This window comes from Lithobates pipiens, unplaced genomic scaffold (assembly GCF_037356315.1).
Source record: "Lithobates pipiens isolate NorthernLeopardFrog02 unplaced genomic scaffold, aLitPip1_a1.2 Scaffold_18, whole genome shotgun sequence".
NCBI lineage: Eukaryota > Metazoa > Chordata > Amphibia > Anura > Ranidae > Lithobates > Lithobates pipiens.
In genome coordinates, this window is record NW_027507758.1 from 367,019,560 (window position 1) to 367,035,729 (window position 16,170).

General features: G+C 36.0%; 1 protein-coding gene across 4 annotated transcripts in view; it reads right to left on the reverse strand.

Annotated features, from left to right (window-relative positions):
- Window positions 1-16,170, reverse strand: part of LOC143988218 (titin-like) — a 171,306-nt gene that overhangs the window by 118,901 nt on the left and 36,235 nt on the right. For all 4 annotated transcript variants that reach the window (XM_077487613.1, XM_077487614.1, XM_077487615.1 and 1 more), the window contains 8 exons: window positions 15,014-15,265; window positions 13,556-13,807; window positions 12,111-12,362; window positions 10,651-10,902; window positions 9,200-9,451; window positions 7,613-7,864; window positions 6,175-6,426; window positions 4,485-4,736 (listed from right to left, as the gene is read on the reverse strand). In XM_077487613.1, coding sequence (XP_077343739.1) covers window positions 4,485-4,736; window positions 6,175-6,426; window positions 7,613-7,864; window positions 9,200-9,451; window positions 10,651-10,902; window positions 12,111-12,362; window positions 13,556-13,807; window positions 15,014-15,265 — 2,016 coding nt within the window. The remainder of the gene's footprint in view (window positions 1-4,484; window positions 4,737-6,174; window positions 6,427-7,612; window positions 7,865-9,199; window positions 9,452-10,650; window positions 10,903-12,110; window positions 12,363-13,555; window positions 13,808-15,013; window positions 15,266-16,170) is intronic.

Below are 16,170 nucleotides of genomic sequence, written 5' to 3' on the forward strand. Positions count from 1 at the left end.
CCCCACCCTGCTCAAGCAGCGGGCGGCAACAATTTAACCCCCCGTCCCTTTACCAAGATGGGTTCACAAATAAAATTATTTCCAATAGCATACCTACATAAAATTATATTCTCTCATACAACCCCCCCCTCCAACCCCCACACCCCCACCTTCCCACCGTGTCTATAACCGTGTCTTTATACACAATACAACTCATCTTATAGTGCTCAATTTCTCGTAATGCAAAAAAGGGAAAAAAAAAAGGGGGGGGGATGTATCCTCTTCCTTTTTTCTCCTCCCCCTCCCTCAGCCCCCCCCTCCCAACTCTTCCATAACACCTCGTTTACTGCTTCAAATATGAAATTATATAGGCTATTAATTTACTTTGTGATATCGCAGTGCTCTATACTCCATAGTATTTTACCCCATTACTAATCAATTTATCATATCGTTTTGCCCATCTCACCAAAGCAACCAGTTGTAGCATTAAAGCTCCCCAATCCTTCAGCGAGATGGGTACATAAACAAAATTATTTTCAAAAATACATATACAAAAATTTACATTCCCCCTTACAACCCCCCCCCCCCCCAACCCCCACACCCCCCTCTTCCCGCCTCTCCAAAAAAAAACAACCTCTCCTCTCCCCCCCGCCCCAATAACCAAAAAAAAAAAAAAGGGCTAATACAGGCCGACTCTAAGTATCATTAAAGGGCCTCTTTGTGTTCCTCCAGCCAGTTCACGGCCTCCTGCGGGGAGTTGAAGAAAATTGTTGAGCCCAAAGCAGACACTCGGAGTCGGGCTGGATACAATAGAGCATACATTATCTTATGCGATTTCAGGGTGCGTTTAACAGGAATAAACTCCGCTCTCAGTTTCTGTAAGTCCGGTGAAAAATCTGGATAGAATGACACCCTAGTCTCCTTGTAGAAGATGTCTCCCAATCCCCTAACCCTCCGCATCAAGATCACTCGATCGTTATAATTAATAAATTTCAATATCATTGGCCTACAGCGTCCCTCCGAGAAGTGGGATCTAGGAGGAACTCTGTAGGCTCTTTCGATGCTGGAATATAACCTCGTGGAACGTGAGGGGCTTGGGAGACCCTAAGAAACGGAGGTCTGTGATGTTGGAGCTGGAAGGAAGAGGACCTGGTTTACTCTTTTTGCAGGAAACCCATCTGACTCCAACTACGGCCCCTCTGCTTCATGATCGGAAATTCCAGGCATACTACCACTCCTTTTATTCATCGTACTCCCGCGGCGTGAGCGTGTTGGTATGGAAGGGCACGGATTTTTTATGTAAAGAGTCCCAGATAGATGGGGAGGGGAGATTTGTTTTCAGGTGGCTGGGCAAGAATGTATTCTAGCAAATATCTATGTACCCCCTCCTTTCAAATTAGAGGTTATGGATACATTTCTCATGTTCAGCCTGGGCAAAATGGGTGTCCCATGGATAATTGCTGGGGATTTCAATGAAACTATAGATAAACGCCTAGATAGATTCCCTTGTCCAACTGGGAATAGAACAGGTCGATTACACGAACTTCTTATGGAAGTTGGTTTAAGAGACATCTGACGTATGCGACACCCCCAGGATAGGCAGTATTCCTGTTTCTCTAGTACCCATCAGACGCTATCAAGAATAGACATGGGTTTGGGGAACAATGAGGCAGTGGGAGTGGTGGTAGACATAGAATACGGGGTACGGGGGATCTCAGACCATTCCCCTTTGGCTATAACTTTGAACACGGGAGAGTGCGCCCCACTGAGAGAATGGAGAATAAACCCCGCTTGGCTGGAACTAATTGATAGATCCAACCTTTTAGGAGATCAAATAAGGGAATTTCTCCAGACTAACAGGGGGACAGCGGCATCTGGAGTGGTTTGGGATTCCCTAAAAGCCTTTTTTAGAGGAATACTCATACAGAATATTGCAAGTACAAAACGGGAATCCCGAGACCAAGAGGGGAAAATCCGAAATGATGTTATTCAGGCTGAGAGAGAGTTTGTGGAGGATCCATCGCCGGGGAAACAACAGATTTGGGAGGATAGCCAACAGATATATAAAATGGCACTTCTAAAAAGGGTAGAAAATCAACGCATTTTCCAACGCCAATATTATTTTGGCGAAGGGGAGAAGGTGGGTCGAGCTCTTTCTCTATTGACTCGTACCAATAGCCCCCCCACAGGAATACAGGCAATTAAAACACAGAAGGGTGACCTGGTCTCTAAGCCCTCCGAGGTTATGAAGGTGCTGGGTGATTATTACAGAACCTTATATAAATCAACCACACAGGGACAGGAGGCTCTGGACACTAACTTTTTGCAGCAAACAGATATTCCCGTGCTTTCAGACCAGGATAAATTGAATCTAGATCTACCACTTACTTTGGAAGAACTAAAAGGTGCAATGAATAGTATGCCCAATTGTAAATCTCCTGGTCCCGATGGCCATCCAGTGGAAATTTATAAGCGATACAGCGAACAGCTGATCCCGGCACTACTGGAAACGCTAAACTATGCACTAGAGGCGGGGGAACTCCCCGCTTCAATGAGTGAGGCTAATATCACCTTAATCCTTAAAGAGGGGAAGGACCAACATGAGGTCTCGTCATACCGGCCGATATCTCTGCTATGTTCAGATATAAAAATTCTAGCCAAGGCCCTAGCAATTCGGTTAAATAGTTGTATACATAAATTAATACATCCAGACCAGTCTGGGTTTGTCCCAGGCAGAACAACTAATACTAATATTAGGAGGGTTTTTCTAAACCTACAAATACCTAGAGATAGCGACAACCCAGGTGCCATACTAGCGTTGGATGCCACCAAGGCTTTCGACAGCCTGGAGTGGGACTACCTCTGGGGTGTATTAGAACGTTTCAGCTTCGGCCCCCAATTCATCCAGTGGGTAAAACTACTATACAGGGGACCCAGGGCCAAGATTAAAATGGGGACCCTATTTTCTGAAGTGTTCTACCTAGAAAGAGGTACGAGACAGGGATGCCCGCTGTCTACCCTCCTGTTCGTGCTAGCTATGGAAACCCTGGCTGTGATGGCGAGAACACGCTCGGACATCCGGGGATTCCGGCGCGGACTAGAGGAGGAGAAGCTGGCTTTGTTTGCAGATGACGTCTTGTTTTTCCTTGATGATGTGCGCTTCACTCTGAATAGGGTAGTACGGCTGATGGATGAATTTGGGCAGCAATCAGGCTTGGTCATCAATTGGAGTAAATCAGCCCTTATGCCACTATCGGAGTTTGAAGACCAAACATCGTCTATAGTTGAGGGACTAGAAGTGGTACCCAAGCTGAAATACTTGGGTGTCTGGATTCCCAGAGAGATAGACCGGTATGTTGAGGAGAATCTGGTACCATTATTGGCAAAGCTGAAACAGAAGGTTAAAAGCTGGTGTCGCCTTCCCCTGTCGGTGGCGGGGCGTTGTAATTTAGTAAAAATGATTTGGCAGCCACAGATCCTATATATCCTCCACAATTCCCCAGTCTGGATTAACCAGAAATGGTTTAACAGACTGGAGGGATTAATTCGAGAATTAATATGGAAAAAGCGACAGCCTCGGATTCGGCTGCGGACGCTGCAGCTCCCGGTGGAAAAGCGAGGAGTAGCGTTGCCACATTTAAGAACATACTTTCTATCAGCCCAGCTCCAGCATTTGACTGGGGCTGGACTGGAAGAGGGTGGCTGTCCAAATCATAAATTGATGATTAATAATGCATATCATAGAACCCTAGTTGAAGTTTTGGAGGCTAATTCATTCGCTTGTAAATGCCCCACCAATGCCTTGGCGAGGAAAGTATGGCAGATAGCTAAGCAACTCTTGGCCTATGGGGGGGTAACTGAGTATACCCCCCTATGGAACAACGGAGAACTGGCCGAATTAAACTGTATAGGCCGGTCCCTGGAGTGGGAGAGGAGGGGGATTAGAAGACTGGTGCATCTCTATCAGGGGAACACTATGAAATCTTTCGAAGACCTTCGCCAGGAATACGGCATCTCCAATAAAACATTTTATATATATTTGCAAGTGAGGCATGGGATACATTCACAGTATGGCACACTTATTATTGAGAGGACAAAGAACCCCTTGTTACAGAGATTCCTCGAGCAAGGACAAACAAAGGGCCAGATCTCTAGCTTATATACAAAACTTAGGGATAAAGTTTTGAATGGAGAAGGACCGGATAAGAGCAGGAGGGGATGGGAGGAAGACTTGGGACCAATCGAGCAGGAACAATGGGACGAGATCCTAGCACAGGGGAATTTGGTGTTTATCTCCCCATCGCAGCGTATGTCCCATAAGCTCTTCCTATATAGGGCATACTATACCCCTAAAAAAATGCGGAGGATAAGCAGTAAGTCTAACGGGGAGTGCCCTAGATGTAGAGCACCAGGAGATCTGATATAAGATAAATTTCTTTTTCAATAAAAAACAAATAAATTAAAAGGTTGATATGTGTGTAGCCTAAATAAAGCTTGATACTCACTTGTATAGTTAGCTATTACTGAGCTGTTGCCGTGAATATCATCAACAAAAGCAGAGACAAGAAATATGTAATAATTTCCAGGTGTCAGGCCTTCAATAATGTTAGAAGTTGTAGTTACATTCTTATTGAAAGCTGGCTCTCCTAAAATCTGAATGAAATAAAAGCTGGCATTTCCATCTGGTTTCTCCCAGCTCAGAGATATAGAAGTGGTGGTGATATTCTGTGTGTTCAGGTTCTTCACAATTTCAGGTACTACAGAGTAGACAGAAAATTACCACATCCATAAGGAGGAATGTATACCAGTTTACACATGTATACTAAGCACTGTAGGAACAAAACTGCACTTACATATCATTATTAAAACTCAAGGAATTGTTTATAAAATTAATGTTGGAATAGCATTGCCGCCTCTAACTCCAAATATGTCAACTGAATTTATTCAATTTTCAACAATGATTTTTTTTGTATATAATTACTACAGGTTGGGTAAAAAAATAAACTACAATTTTTTGTTACTGTTACGGATCAAGTTAGGTTAGGGATGAATATAGTAACAAAATGTTTTCAGTGCTCTAGTATGGCTCATGTCAATATCTCTGATTTATCAAGCTGCCTAAAGTGATTTTTAACTGATTGACCTGCGGAAGCTTTTACCCCCTTCATGATCAGGGCATTTTTTTTTATCATTCAGCACTGCGCTTCAACTGGCAATTGTTCAGTCATGCGACACTGTACCCAAATAAAATGTATGGAATTATTTTCACACAAATAGAGCGTTCTTTTGGTGGTATTTAATGACCACTGGGTTTTCCTTTTTACTACATACACATTTCTACTTATCGACTTATTTTTTTTTTTTTTAAAACATGTGTTTCTGTTATAAAATGATGCAAATAAATAATCTTTCGTTATAACCTTAGGCCAAAAATGTAGTCTGCTACATATATTTGGTAAAAAATAAACCAAATTCCTTTTTATTATTTAGTCTGTGTGAAAGTTATATGGGTTATATGGGTTAATTTACTAAAGGGAAACAGGCTGTGCACTTTGAAAGGTGCTGTTGCACTCTGCAGGTGCAATTGTTCCAGAGCTTAGTAAATGAGCAGAAGCTCTTCTAACTTCCATCATCCAATCATGTGCAAGCAAAAATGCTGTTTTTATATTTTCCTTGCATGTGTTTGGGTACTCTTTGCAAAGTGAAGCTTTGCCTCATTTACTAATCTGTGGAGCAACTTCACACGCAGAGTGCAACTGTACGTTGCAAAGTGCACAGTCTATTTGCCTTTAGTAAGTCAACCCAATAGAGTCTACAACTATAGAATATATATTTAAAAATGAATCATTCTGATATATTGACTGCCCCTATAATTTTTTGAGGCCCTAAAATGCTAGGACAGTACAAATTACCTCTGTATGTAAAGTACTTAGTCCAAGGTATTTAGTAAGAGACATAGCGAGTTTTTTGAAGTTGTTATTTTTTTGTCCCAATTGTTTGAAAAATAAAGAAATTAAATACAACTAGTTTTTTTCACAATTCTTTTTTTACATATTATCAACATAATCAACAAGAGCAGACACCAGGAAGGTGCACTAATTTCCAGGTATCAGGCCTTCTAGTCTATAAGAAGTTGAAGGCAAAGTTCTACTAAAAGTTGATATTTGTGTGGCCTGCATAAAGATTGATACTCACTTGTATAGTTAGCTATTACTGAGCTGTTGCCTTGGATATTATCAACAAAAGCAGAGACAGAGAAGGTGTAATAATTTCCAGGTGTCAGGCCTTCAATAATGTCAGAAGTTGTAGTTACATTCTTATTGAAAGCTGGCTCTCCCAGGATCTGAATGAAATAAAAGCTGGCATTTCCATCTGGTTTGTCCCAGCTCAGAGATATTGAAGTGGTGGTAATATTTTCTTCTATCAGGTTCTTTACTATTCCAGGTACTGCAGAGCAAAAGAGGTTACTGAACATTAGTGTTACAAAAAAAGTTTTTTTTTAGAATTAAGTTTAAACAAAGTACTACCAAGTAGACAGAACATTTTATGATATTGCAGAAAACCAATTTCCAAGTATGTGATCATATTTACCACAACCATTAGGATAAATGTTTGCCATTTTGCACATGTATATTAAGCACTGTAGGCACAAAATGGCATTTAGATAATGTTATTAAAACTCAGGGAATTGTTCATAAAATTAATATTGGAATAGAATTGCCACCTCTAGCTCCAAATGTTTCAATCTAGTTCATTCAGCTTTGGGCACTTGTTGTATATATAGGTACTACAGGTTGAGTAAAAATATAAAATACAATTTTTGGTTATTGTTATGGAGCAAAGTTAGAGATGAATCTAATAACAAAATGTTTTCATTTTTCTAGTATAGTACATATCAATATCTCTAATTTATCAAGCTGCTTAAAGTGATATTAACCACTTGACTGCTGGGAGATTTTATTTCCTTTATGATTAGGGAATTTTCTGTCAATCATCACTGTGCTAATTCAATTGGCAATTGCTCAGTCAATCAACACTGTAACCAAATTAAATGTATATAGTTTTTTTTCACACAAATAGAGCCTTCTTTTTGTGGTATTTAATCACTACTGTTTTTTTTTTCTTTTTGGTACATAATTTATAAAAATCCCAACATTTAAAAATAAAAAAGTTTTTCTGATTTTCTATTATACAATATTTTGCTATATTTCTTTGGCAAGAATAACTTAAATCAATGTATATTTTTTAGCCTTTGTGAAAGTTAATGGGTCTACAACATTTTTGAAAATTGATCAATCCTGATTTACTGACTGCCTCTCTAATTCATTAGGTCTATAAAATGCCAGAACAGTACAAAAGAACCCACATCACTAATTTTTGTAATGTAGACAGTCCAAGGTATGTAGTAAGAGGCATGGTAAGTTTTTTGAATTGTAATTTTTCGTTAGAACTTTTTGAAAAATTAAGAATTTAAATATTTTTTTTTTACATATTGTCAAACATTATCAACAAGAGAAGACACCAGGAAGGTGTACTAATTTCAAAGTGTCAGGTCTTCTAGTCTATAAGATGTTAAAGCAAAGTTTTACTAAAGGTTGACATTTGTGTGGCCTGCATAAAGCTTGATACTCACTTGTATAGTTAGCTATTACTGAGCTGTTGCCTTGGATATTATCAACAAAAGCAGAGACAAAGAAGGTGTAATAATTTCCAGGTGTCAGGCCTTCAATAATGTCAGAAGTTTTAGTTACATTCTTAATAAAAGCTGGCTCTCCCAGGATTTGAATGGAATAAAAGCTAGCATTTCCATCTGGTTTGTCCCAGCTCAGAGATATTGAAGTGGTGGTGATATTTTCTTCTATCAGGTTCTTTACTATTCCAGGTACTGCAGAGCAAAAGAGGTTATTGAACATTAGTGTTACAAAAAAAGTTTTTTTTCCTTTCATGATTAGGGCATTTTCTGTCATTCATCACTTTGCTACTTCAGTTGGCAATTGATCAGTCAATCAACACTGTAACCAAGTTAAATGTATATAGTTTTTTTTTCACACAAATAGAGCTTTCTTTTTGTGGTATTTAACCTCCCTGGCGGTATGATTCAGTCTGGAATTAGGTGCTGAAAGCGGTACAATTATTTTGCATGGAAATCTGGCGTTTTATTTTGTAGTCCTGTAATTTTTAGGAATAACGCTCTTAAATCTCTTCAAACCAGAGTCTAGCAGACATCCCGGGTATGATAAAGTTTATAGTATAATAAAGAATAATAAAAATTATTCAATAATGTAATCAAATCCTAAAACACTGAAAAAGGGACACTTTCTGGTTGCTATGAACAATCTCCAAATTCCAGGCAGAAAAAACAGTATTTATAATATAAAAGTGCATGCAGGGCACTGCACAGACCACTAGGGACAAAGGGTGTGTGTAATTTTTAATACAGCACTGTAATCTGTAAGATTACAGTACTGTGTGTGTTTTGTGTGTTTTTACTTTTTTGAATTTGCCGCCGTTCTCCGCTCCCGTGCGCCGTAACGTCGCAGGGAACGGAGCTCGGCAGCATTCGGCACTGTGAATCAAGCGGAGGACAACTCGATCACACAGCGCGGAGGACATCCCTGGATCCAGGGGACAAGGTAAGTAAGTCACGCTGTGTCCTCCCCTGCATCCAGCGGTGCGATCCCGAGTCTGGCTCGGGGTTACCGCTCCTGCTAGTAAATTCCCAACCCGAGCCAGACTCGGGATTACCTCTAGGGAGGTTAATCACTACTGTTTTTTTTTTTCTTTTTGGTACATCATTTATAAAAATCCCAACATTTACGAATAAAAATGTTTTTCTGAGTTTCTATTATACAATTTTTCTGCTATATTTCCTTGGCAAGAATAACTCAATCAGTGTATATTATTTAGCCTGTGTGAAAGTAATAGGGTCTACAACATTTTTGAAAATTGATCAATCCTGATGTACTGACTGCCTCTCTAATTCCTTAGGTCTCTAAAATGCCAGAACAGTACAAAAGAACCCACATCACCCTTGTTAGACCTTGAAAAATTAAGAATTAAAATATTTTTTTTTACATATTGTCAACATTATCAACAAGAGCAGACACCAGGAAGGTGTACTAATTTTAAGGTGTCAGGTCTTCTAAATCTATAAGAAGTTTAAAGCACAGTTTTACTAAAGGTTTATATTTGTGTGGCCTGCATAAAGCTTGATACTCACTTGTATAGTTAGCTATTACTGAGCTGTTGCCTTGGATATTATCAACAAAAGCAGAGACAAAGAAGGTGTAATAATTTCCAGGTGTCAGGCCTTCAATAATGTCAGAAGTTTTAGTCACATTCTTATTGAAAGCTGGCTCTCCCAGGATCTGAATGAAATAAAAGCTGGCATTTCCATCTGGTTTCTCCCAGCTCAGAGATATTGAAGTGGTGGTGATATTTTCTTCTATCAGGTTCTTTACTATTCCAGGTACTGCAGAGCAAAAGAGGTTATTGAGCATTAGTGTTACAAAAAAAGGTTTATTTTTAGAATTAAGTTTAAACAAAGTACTACCAAGTAGACAGAACATTTTATGATATTGCAGAAAACCAATATCCAAGGATGTGATCATATTTACCACAATCGTTAGGATAAATGTTTGCCATTTTGCACATGTATATTAAGCACTTTAGGCACAAAACTGCATTTAGATAATGTTATTAAAACTCAGGGAATTGTTCATAAAATTAATATTGGAATAGAATTGCCACCTCTAGTTTCAAATGTTTCAATTTAGTTCATTCAGATTTGGGCACGTGTGTATATATATATATATATATAGGTACTACAGGTTGAATAAAAATAGAAACTACCATTTTTTGTTATGGTTATGGAGCAAAGTTAGAGATGAATCTAATAACACAATGTTTTCATTTTTCTTTTATAGTACATATCAATATCTCTAATTTATCAAGCTGCTTAAAGTGATATTAACCACTTGAATGCTGTGAGATTTTATTCCCTATATGATTAGGACATTTTCTGTCATTCATCACTTTGCTAGTTCAATTGCCAATTGCTCAGTCAATCAACACTCTAACCAAATTAAATGTATATAGTTTTTTTTTCACCCAAATAGAGCTTTCTTATTGTGGTATTTAATCACTACTGTTTTTTTTTCTTTTTGGTACATCATTTATAAAAAATACCAACATTTAAAAATAAAACAGTTTTTCTGAGTTTCTATTATGCACCTTTTTGCTGTATTTCTTTTGCAAGAATAACTGAAACCAGTGTATATTATTTAGCCTGTGTGAAAGTTGAAGGGTCTACAACATTTTTGAAAATTGATCAATCGTGATGTACTGACTGCCTCTCTAATTCCTTAGGTCTATAAAATACCAGAACACTACAAAAGAACCCACATCACTAATTTTTGTAATGTAGACAGTCCAAGGTATGTAGTAAGAGGCATGGCAAGTTTTTTGAATTGTAATTTTTCGTTAGAATTTTTTGAAAAATGAAGAATTTAAATATTTTTTTTTACATATTGTCAAACATTATCAACGAGAGCAGACACCAGGAAGGTATACTAATTTCAAAGTGTCAGGTCTTCTAGTCTATAAGATGTTGAAAGCAAAGTTTTACTAAAGGTTGACATTTGTGTGGCCTGCATAAAGCTTGATACTCACTTGTATAGTTAGCTATTACTGAGCTGTTGCCTTGGATATTATCAACAAAAGCAGAGACAAAGAAGGTGTAATAATTTCCAGGTGTTAGGCCTTCAATAATGTCAGAAGTTTTAGTCACATTCTTATTGAAAGCTGGCTCTCCCAGGATCTGAATGAAATAAAAGCTGGCATTTCCATCTGGTTTCTCCCAGCTCAGAGATATTGAAGTGGTGGTGATATTTTCTTCTATCAGGTTCTTTACTATTCCAGGTACTGCAGAGCAAAAGAGGTTATTGAGCATTAGTGTTACAAAAAAAGGTTTATTTTTAGAATTAAGTTTAAACAAAGTACTACCAAGTAGACAGAACATTTTATGATATTGCAGAAAACCAATATCCAAGGATGTGATCATATTTACCACAACCATTAGGATAAATGTTTGCCATTTTGCACATGTATATTAAGCACTTTAGGCACAAAACTGCATTTAGATAATGTTATTAAAACTCAGGGAATTGTTCATAAAATTAATATTGGAATAGAATTGCCACCTCTAGTTTCAAATGTTTCAATTTAGTTCATTCAGATTTGGGCACGTGTGTATATATATATATATATATATATATATAGGTACTACAGGTTGAATAAAAATAGAAACTACCATTTTTTGTTATGGTTATGGAGCAAAGTTAGAGATGAATCTAATAACACAATGTTTTCATTTTTCTTTTATAGTACATATCAATATCTCTAATTTATCAAGCTGCTTAAAGTGATATTAACCACTTGAATGCTGTGAGATTTTATTCCCTATATGATTAGGACATTTTCTGTCATTCATCACTTTGCTAGTTCAATTGCCAATTGCTCAGTCAATCAACACTCTAACCAAATTAAATGTATATAGTTTTTTTTTCACCCAAATAGAGCTTTCTTATTGTGGTATTTAATCACTACTGTTTTTTTTTCTTTTTGGTACATCATTTATAAAAAATACCAACATTTAAAAATAAAACAGTTTTTCTGAGTTTCTATTATGCACCTTTTTGCTGTATTTCTTTTGCAAGAATAACTGAAACCAGTGTATATTATTTAGCCTGTGTGAAAGTTGAAGGGTCTACAACATTTTTGAAAATTGATCAATCGTGATGTACTGACTGCCTCTCTAATTCCTTAGGTCTATAAAATACCAGAACACTACAAAAGAACCCACATCACTAATTTTTGTAATGTAGACAGTCCAAGGTATGTAGTAAGAGGCATGGCAAGTTTTTTGAATTGTAATTTTTCGTTAGAATTTTTTGAAAAATGAAGAATTTAAATCATTTTTTTTTACATATTGTCAAACATTATCAACGAGAGCAGACACCAGGAAGGTATACTAATTTCAAAGTGTCAGGTCTTCTAGTCTATAAGATGTGGAAAGCAAAGTTTTACTAAAGGTTGACATTTGTGTGGCCTGCATAAAGCTTGATACTCACTTGTATAGTTAGCTATTACTGAGCTGTTGCCTTGGATATTATCAACAAAAGCAGAGACAAAGAAGGTGTAATAATTTCCAGGTGTTAGGCCTTCAATAATGTCAGAAGTTTTAGTCACATTCTTATTGAAAGCTGGCTCTCCCAGGATCTGAATGAAATAAAAGCTGGCATTTCCATCTGGTTTCTCCCAGCTCAGAGATATTGAAGTGGTGGTGATATTTTCTTCTATCAGGTTCTTTACTATTCCAGGTACTGCAGAGCAAAAGAGGTTATTGAGCATTAGTGTTACAAAAAAAGGTTTATTTTTAGAATTAAGTTTAAACAAAGTACTACCAAGTAGACAGAACATTTTATGATATTGCAGAAAACCAATATCCAAGGATGTGATCATATTTACCACAACCATTAGGATAAATGTTTGCCATTTTGCACATGTATATTAAGCACTTTAGGCACAAAACTGCATTTAGATAATGTTATTAAAACTCAGGGAATTGTTCATAAAATTAATATTGGAATAGAATTGCCACCTCTAGTTTCAAATGTTTCAATCTAGTTCATTCAGATTTGGGCACTTGTGTATATATATATAGGTACTACAGGTTGAATAAAAATAGAAACTACCATTTTTTGTTATGGTTATGGAGCAAAGTTAGAGATGAATCTAATAACACAATGTTTTCATTTTTCTTTTATAGTACATATCAATATCTTTAATTTATCAAGCTGCTTAAAGTGATATTAACCACTTGAATGCTGTGAGATTTTATTCCCTATATGATTAGGGCATTTTCTGTCATTCATCACTTTGCTAGTTCAATTGCCAATTGCTCAGTCAATCAACACTCTAACCAAATTAAATGTATATAGTTTTTTTTTCACCCAAATAGAGCTTTCTTATTGTGGTATTTAATCACTACTGTTTTTTTTTCTTTTTGGTACATCATTTATAAAAAATACCAACATTTAAAAATAAAACAGTTTTTCTGAGTTTCTATTATGCACCTTTTTGCTGTATTTCTTTTGCAAGAATAACTGAAACCAGTGTATATTATTTAGCCTGTGTGAAAGTTGAAGGGTCTACAACATTTTTGAAAATTGATCAATCGTGATGTACTGACTGCCTCTCTAATTCCTTAGGTCTATAAAATACCAGAACACTACAAAAGAACCCACATCACTAATTTTTGTAATGTAGACAGTCCAAGGTATGTAGTAAGAGGCATGGCAAGTTTTTTGAATTGTAATTTTTCGTTAGAATTTTTTGAAAAATGAAGAATTTAAATCATTTTTTTTTACATATTGTCAAACATTATCAACGAGAGCAGACACCAGGAAGGTATACTAATTTCAAAAGTGTCAGGTCTTCTAGTCTATAAGATGTGGAAAGCAAAGTTTTACTAAAGGTTGACATTTGTGTGGCCTGCATAAAGCTTGATACTCACTTGTATAGTTAGCTATTACTGAGCTGTTGCCTTGGATATTATCAACAAAAGCAGAGACAAAGAAGGTGTAATAATTTCCAGGTGTTAGGCCTTCAATAATGTCAGAAGTTTTAGTCACATTCTTATTGAAAGCTGGCTCTCCCAGGATCTGAATGAAATAAAAGCTGGCATTTCCATCTGGTTTCTCCCAGCTCAGAGATATTGAAGTGGTGGTGATATTTTCTTCTATCAGGTTCTTTACTATTCCAGGTACTGCAGAGCAAAAGAGGTTATTGAGCATTAGTGTTACAAAAAAAGGTTTATTTTTAGAATTAAGTTTAAACAAAGTACTACCAAGTAGACAGAACATTTTATGATATTGCAGAAAACCAATATCCAAGGATGTGATCATATTTACCACAACCATTAGGATAAATGTTTGCCATTTTGCACATGTATATTAAGCACTTTAGGCACAAAACTGCATTTAGATAATGTTATTAAAACTCAGGGAATTGTTCATAAAATTAATATTGGAATAGAATTGCCACCTCTAGTTTCAAATGTTTCAATTTAGTTCATTCAGATTTGGGCACGTGTGTATATATATATATATATATATATATAGGTACTACAGGTTGAATAAAAATAGAAACTACCATTTTTTGTTATGGTTATGGAGCAAAGTTAGAGATGAATCTAATAACACAATGTTTTCATTTTTCTTTTATAGTACATATCAATATCTCTAATTTATCAAGCTGCTTAAAGTGATATTAACCACTTGAATGCTGTGAGATTTTATTCCCTATATGATTAGGACATTTTCTGTCATTCATCACTTTGCTAGTTCAATTGCCAATTGCTCAGTCAATCAACACTCTAACCAAATTAAATGTATATAGTTTTTTTTTTCACCCAAATAGAGCTTTCTTATTGTGGTATTTAATCACTACTGTTTTTTTTTCTTTTTGGTACATCATTTATAAAAAATACCAACATTTAAAAATAAAACAGTTTTTCTGAGTTTCTATTATGCACCTTTTTGCTGTATTTCTTTTGCAAGAATAACTGAAACCAGTGTATATTATTTAGCCTGTGTGAAAGTTGAAGGGTCTACAACATTTTTGAAAATTGATCAATCGTGATGTACTGACTGCCTCTCTAATTCCTTAGGTCTATAAAATACCAGAACACTACAAAAGAACCCACATCACTAATTTTTGTAATGTAGACAGTCCAAGGTATGTAGTAAGAGGCATGGCAAGTTTTTTGAATTGTAATTTTTCGTTAGAATTTTTTGAAAAATGAAGAATTTAAATATTTTTTTTTACATATTGTCAAACATTATCAACGAGAGCAGACACCAGGAAGGTATACTAATTTCAAAGTGTCAGGTCTTCTAGTCTATAAGATGTTGAAAGCAAAGTTTTACTAAAGGTTGACATTTGTGTGGCCTGCATAAAGCTTGATACTCACTTGTATAGTTAGCTATTACTGAGCTGTTGCCTTGGATATTATCAACAAAAGCAGAGACAAAGAAGGTGTAATAATTTCCAGGTGTTAGGCCTTCAATAATGTCAGAAGTTTTAGTCACATTCTTATTGAAAGCTGGCTCTCCCAGGATCTGAATGAAATAAAAGCTGGCATTTCCATCTGGTTTCTCCCAGCTCAGAGATATTGAAGTGGTGGTGATATTTTCTTCTATCAGGTTCTTTACTATTCCAGGTACTGCAGAGCAAAAGAGGTTATTGAGCATTAGTGTTACAAAAAAAGGTTTATTTTTAGAATTAAGTTTAAACAAAGTACTACCAAGTAGACAGAACATTTTATGATATTGCAGAAAACCAATATCCAAGGATGTGATCATATTTACCACAACCATTAGGATAAATGTTTGCCATTTTGCACATGTATATTAAGCACTTTAGGCACAAAACTGCATTTAGATAATGTTATTAAAACTCAGGGAATTGTTCATAAAATTAATATTGGAATAGAATTGCCACCTCTAGTTTCAAATGTTTCAATCTAGTTCATTCAGATTTGGGCACTTGTGTATATATATATAGGTACTACAGGTTGAATAAAAATAGAAACTACCATTTTTTGTTATGGTTATGGAGCAAAGTTAGAGATGAATCTAATAACACAATGTTTTCATTTTTCTTTTATAGTACATACCAATATCTTTAATTTATCAAGCTGCTTAAAGTGATATTAACCACTTGAATGCTGTGAGATTTTATTCCCTATATGATTAGGGCATTTTCTGTCATTCATCACTTTGCTAGTTCAATTGCCAATTGCTCAGTCAATCAACACTCTAACCAAATTAAATGTATATAGTTTTTTTTTCACCCAAATAGAGCTTTCTTATTGTGGTATTTAATCACTACTGTTTTTTTTTCTTTTTGGTACATCATTTATAAAAAATACCAACATTTAAAAATAAAACAGTTTTTCTGAGTTTCTATTATGCACCTATTTGCTGTATTTCTTTTGCAAGAATAACTGAAACCAGTGTATATTATTTAGCCTGTGTGAAAGTTGAAGGGTCTACAACCTTTTTGAAAATTGATCAATCGTGATGTACTGACTGCCTCTCTAATTCCTTAGGTCTATAAAATACCAGA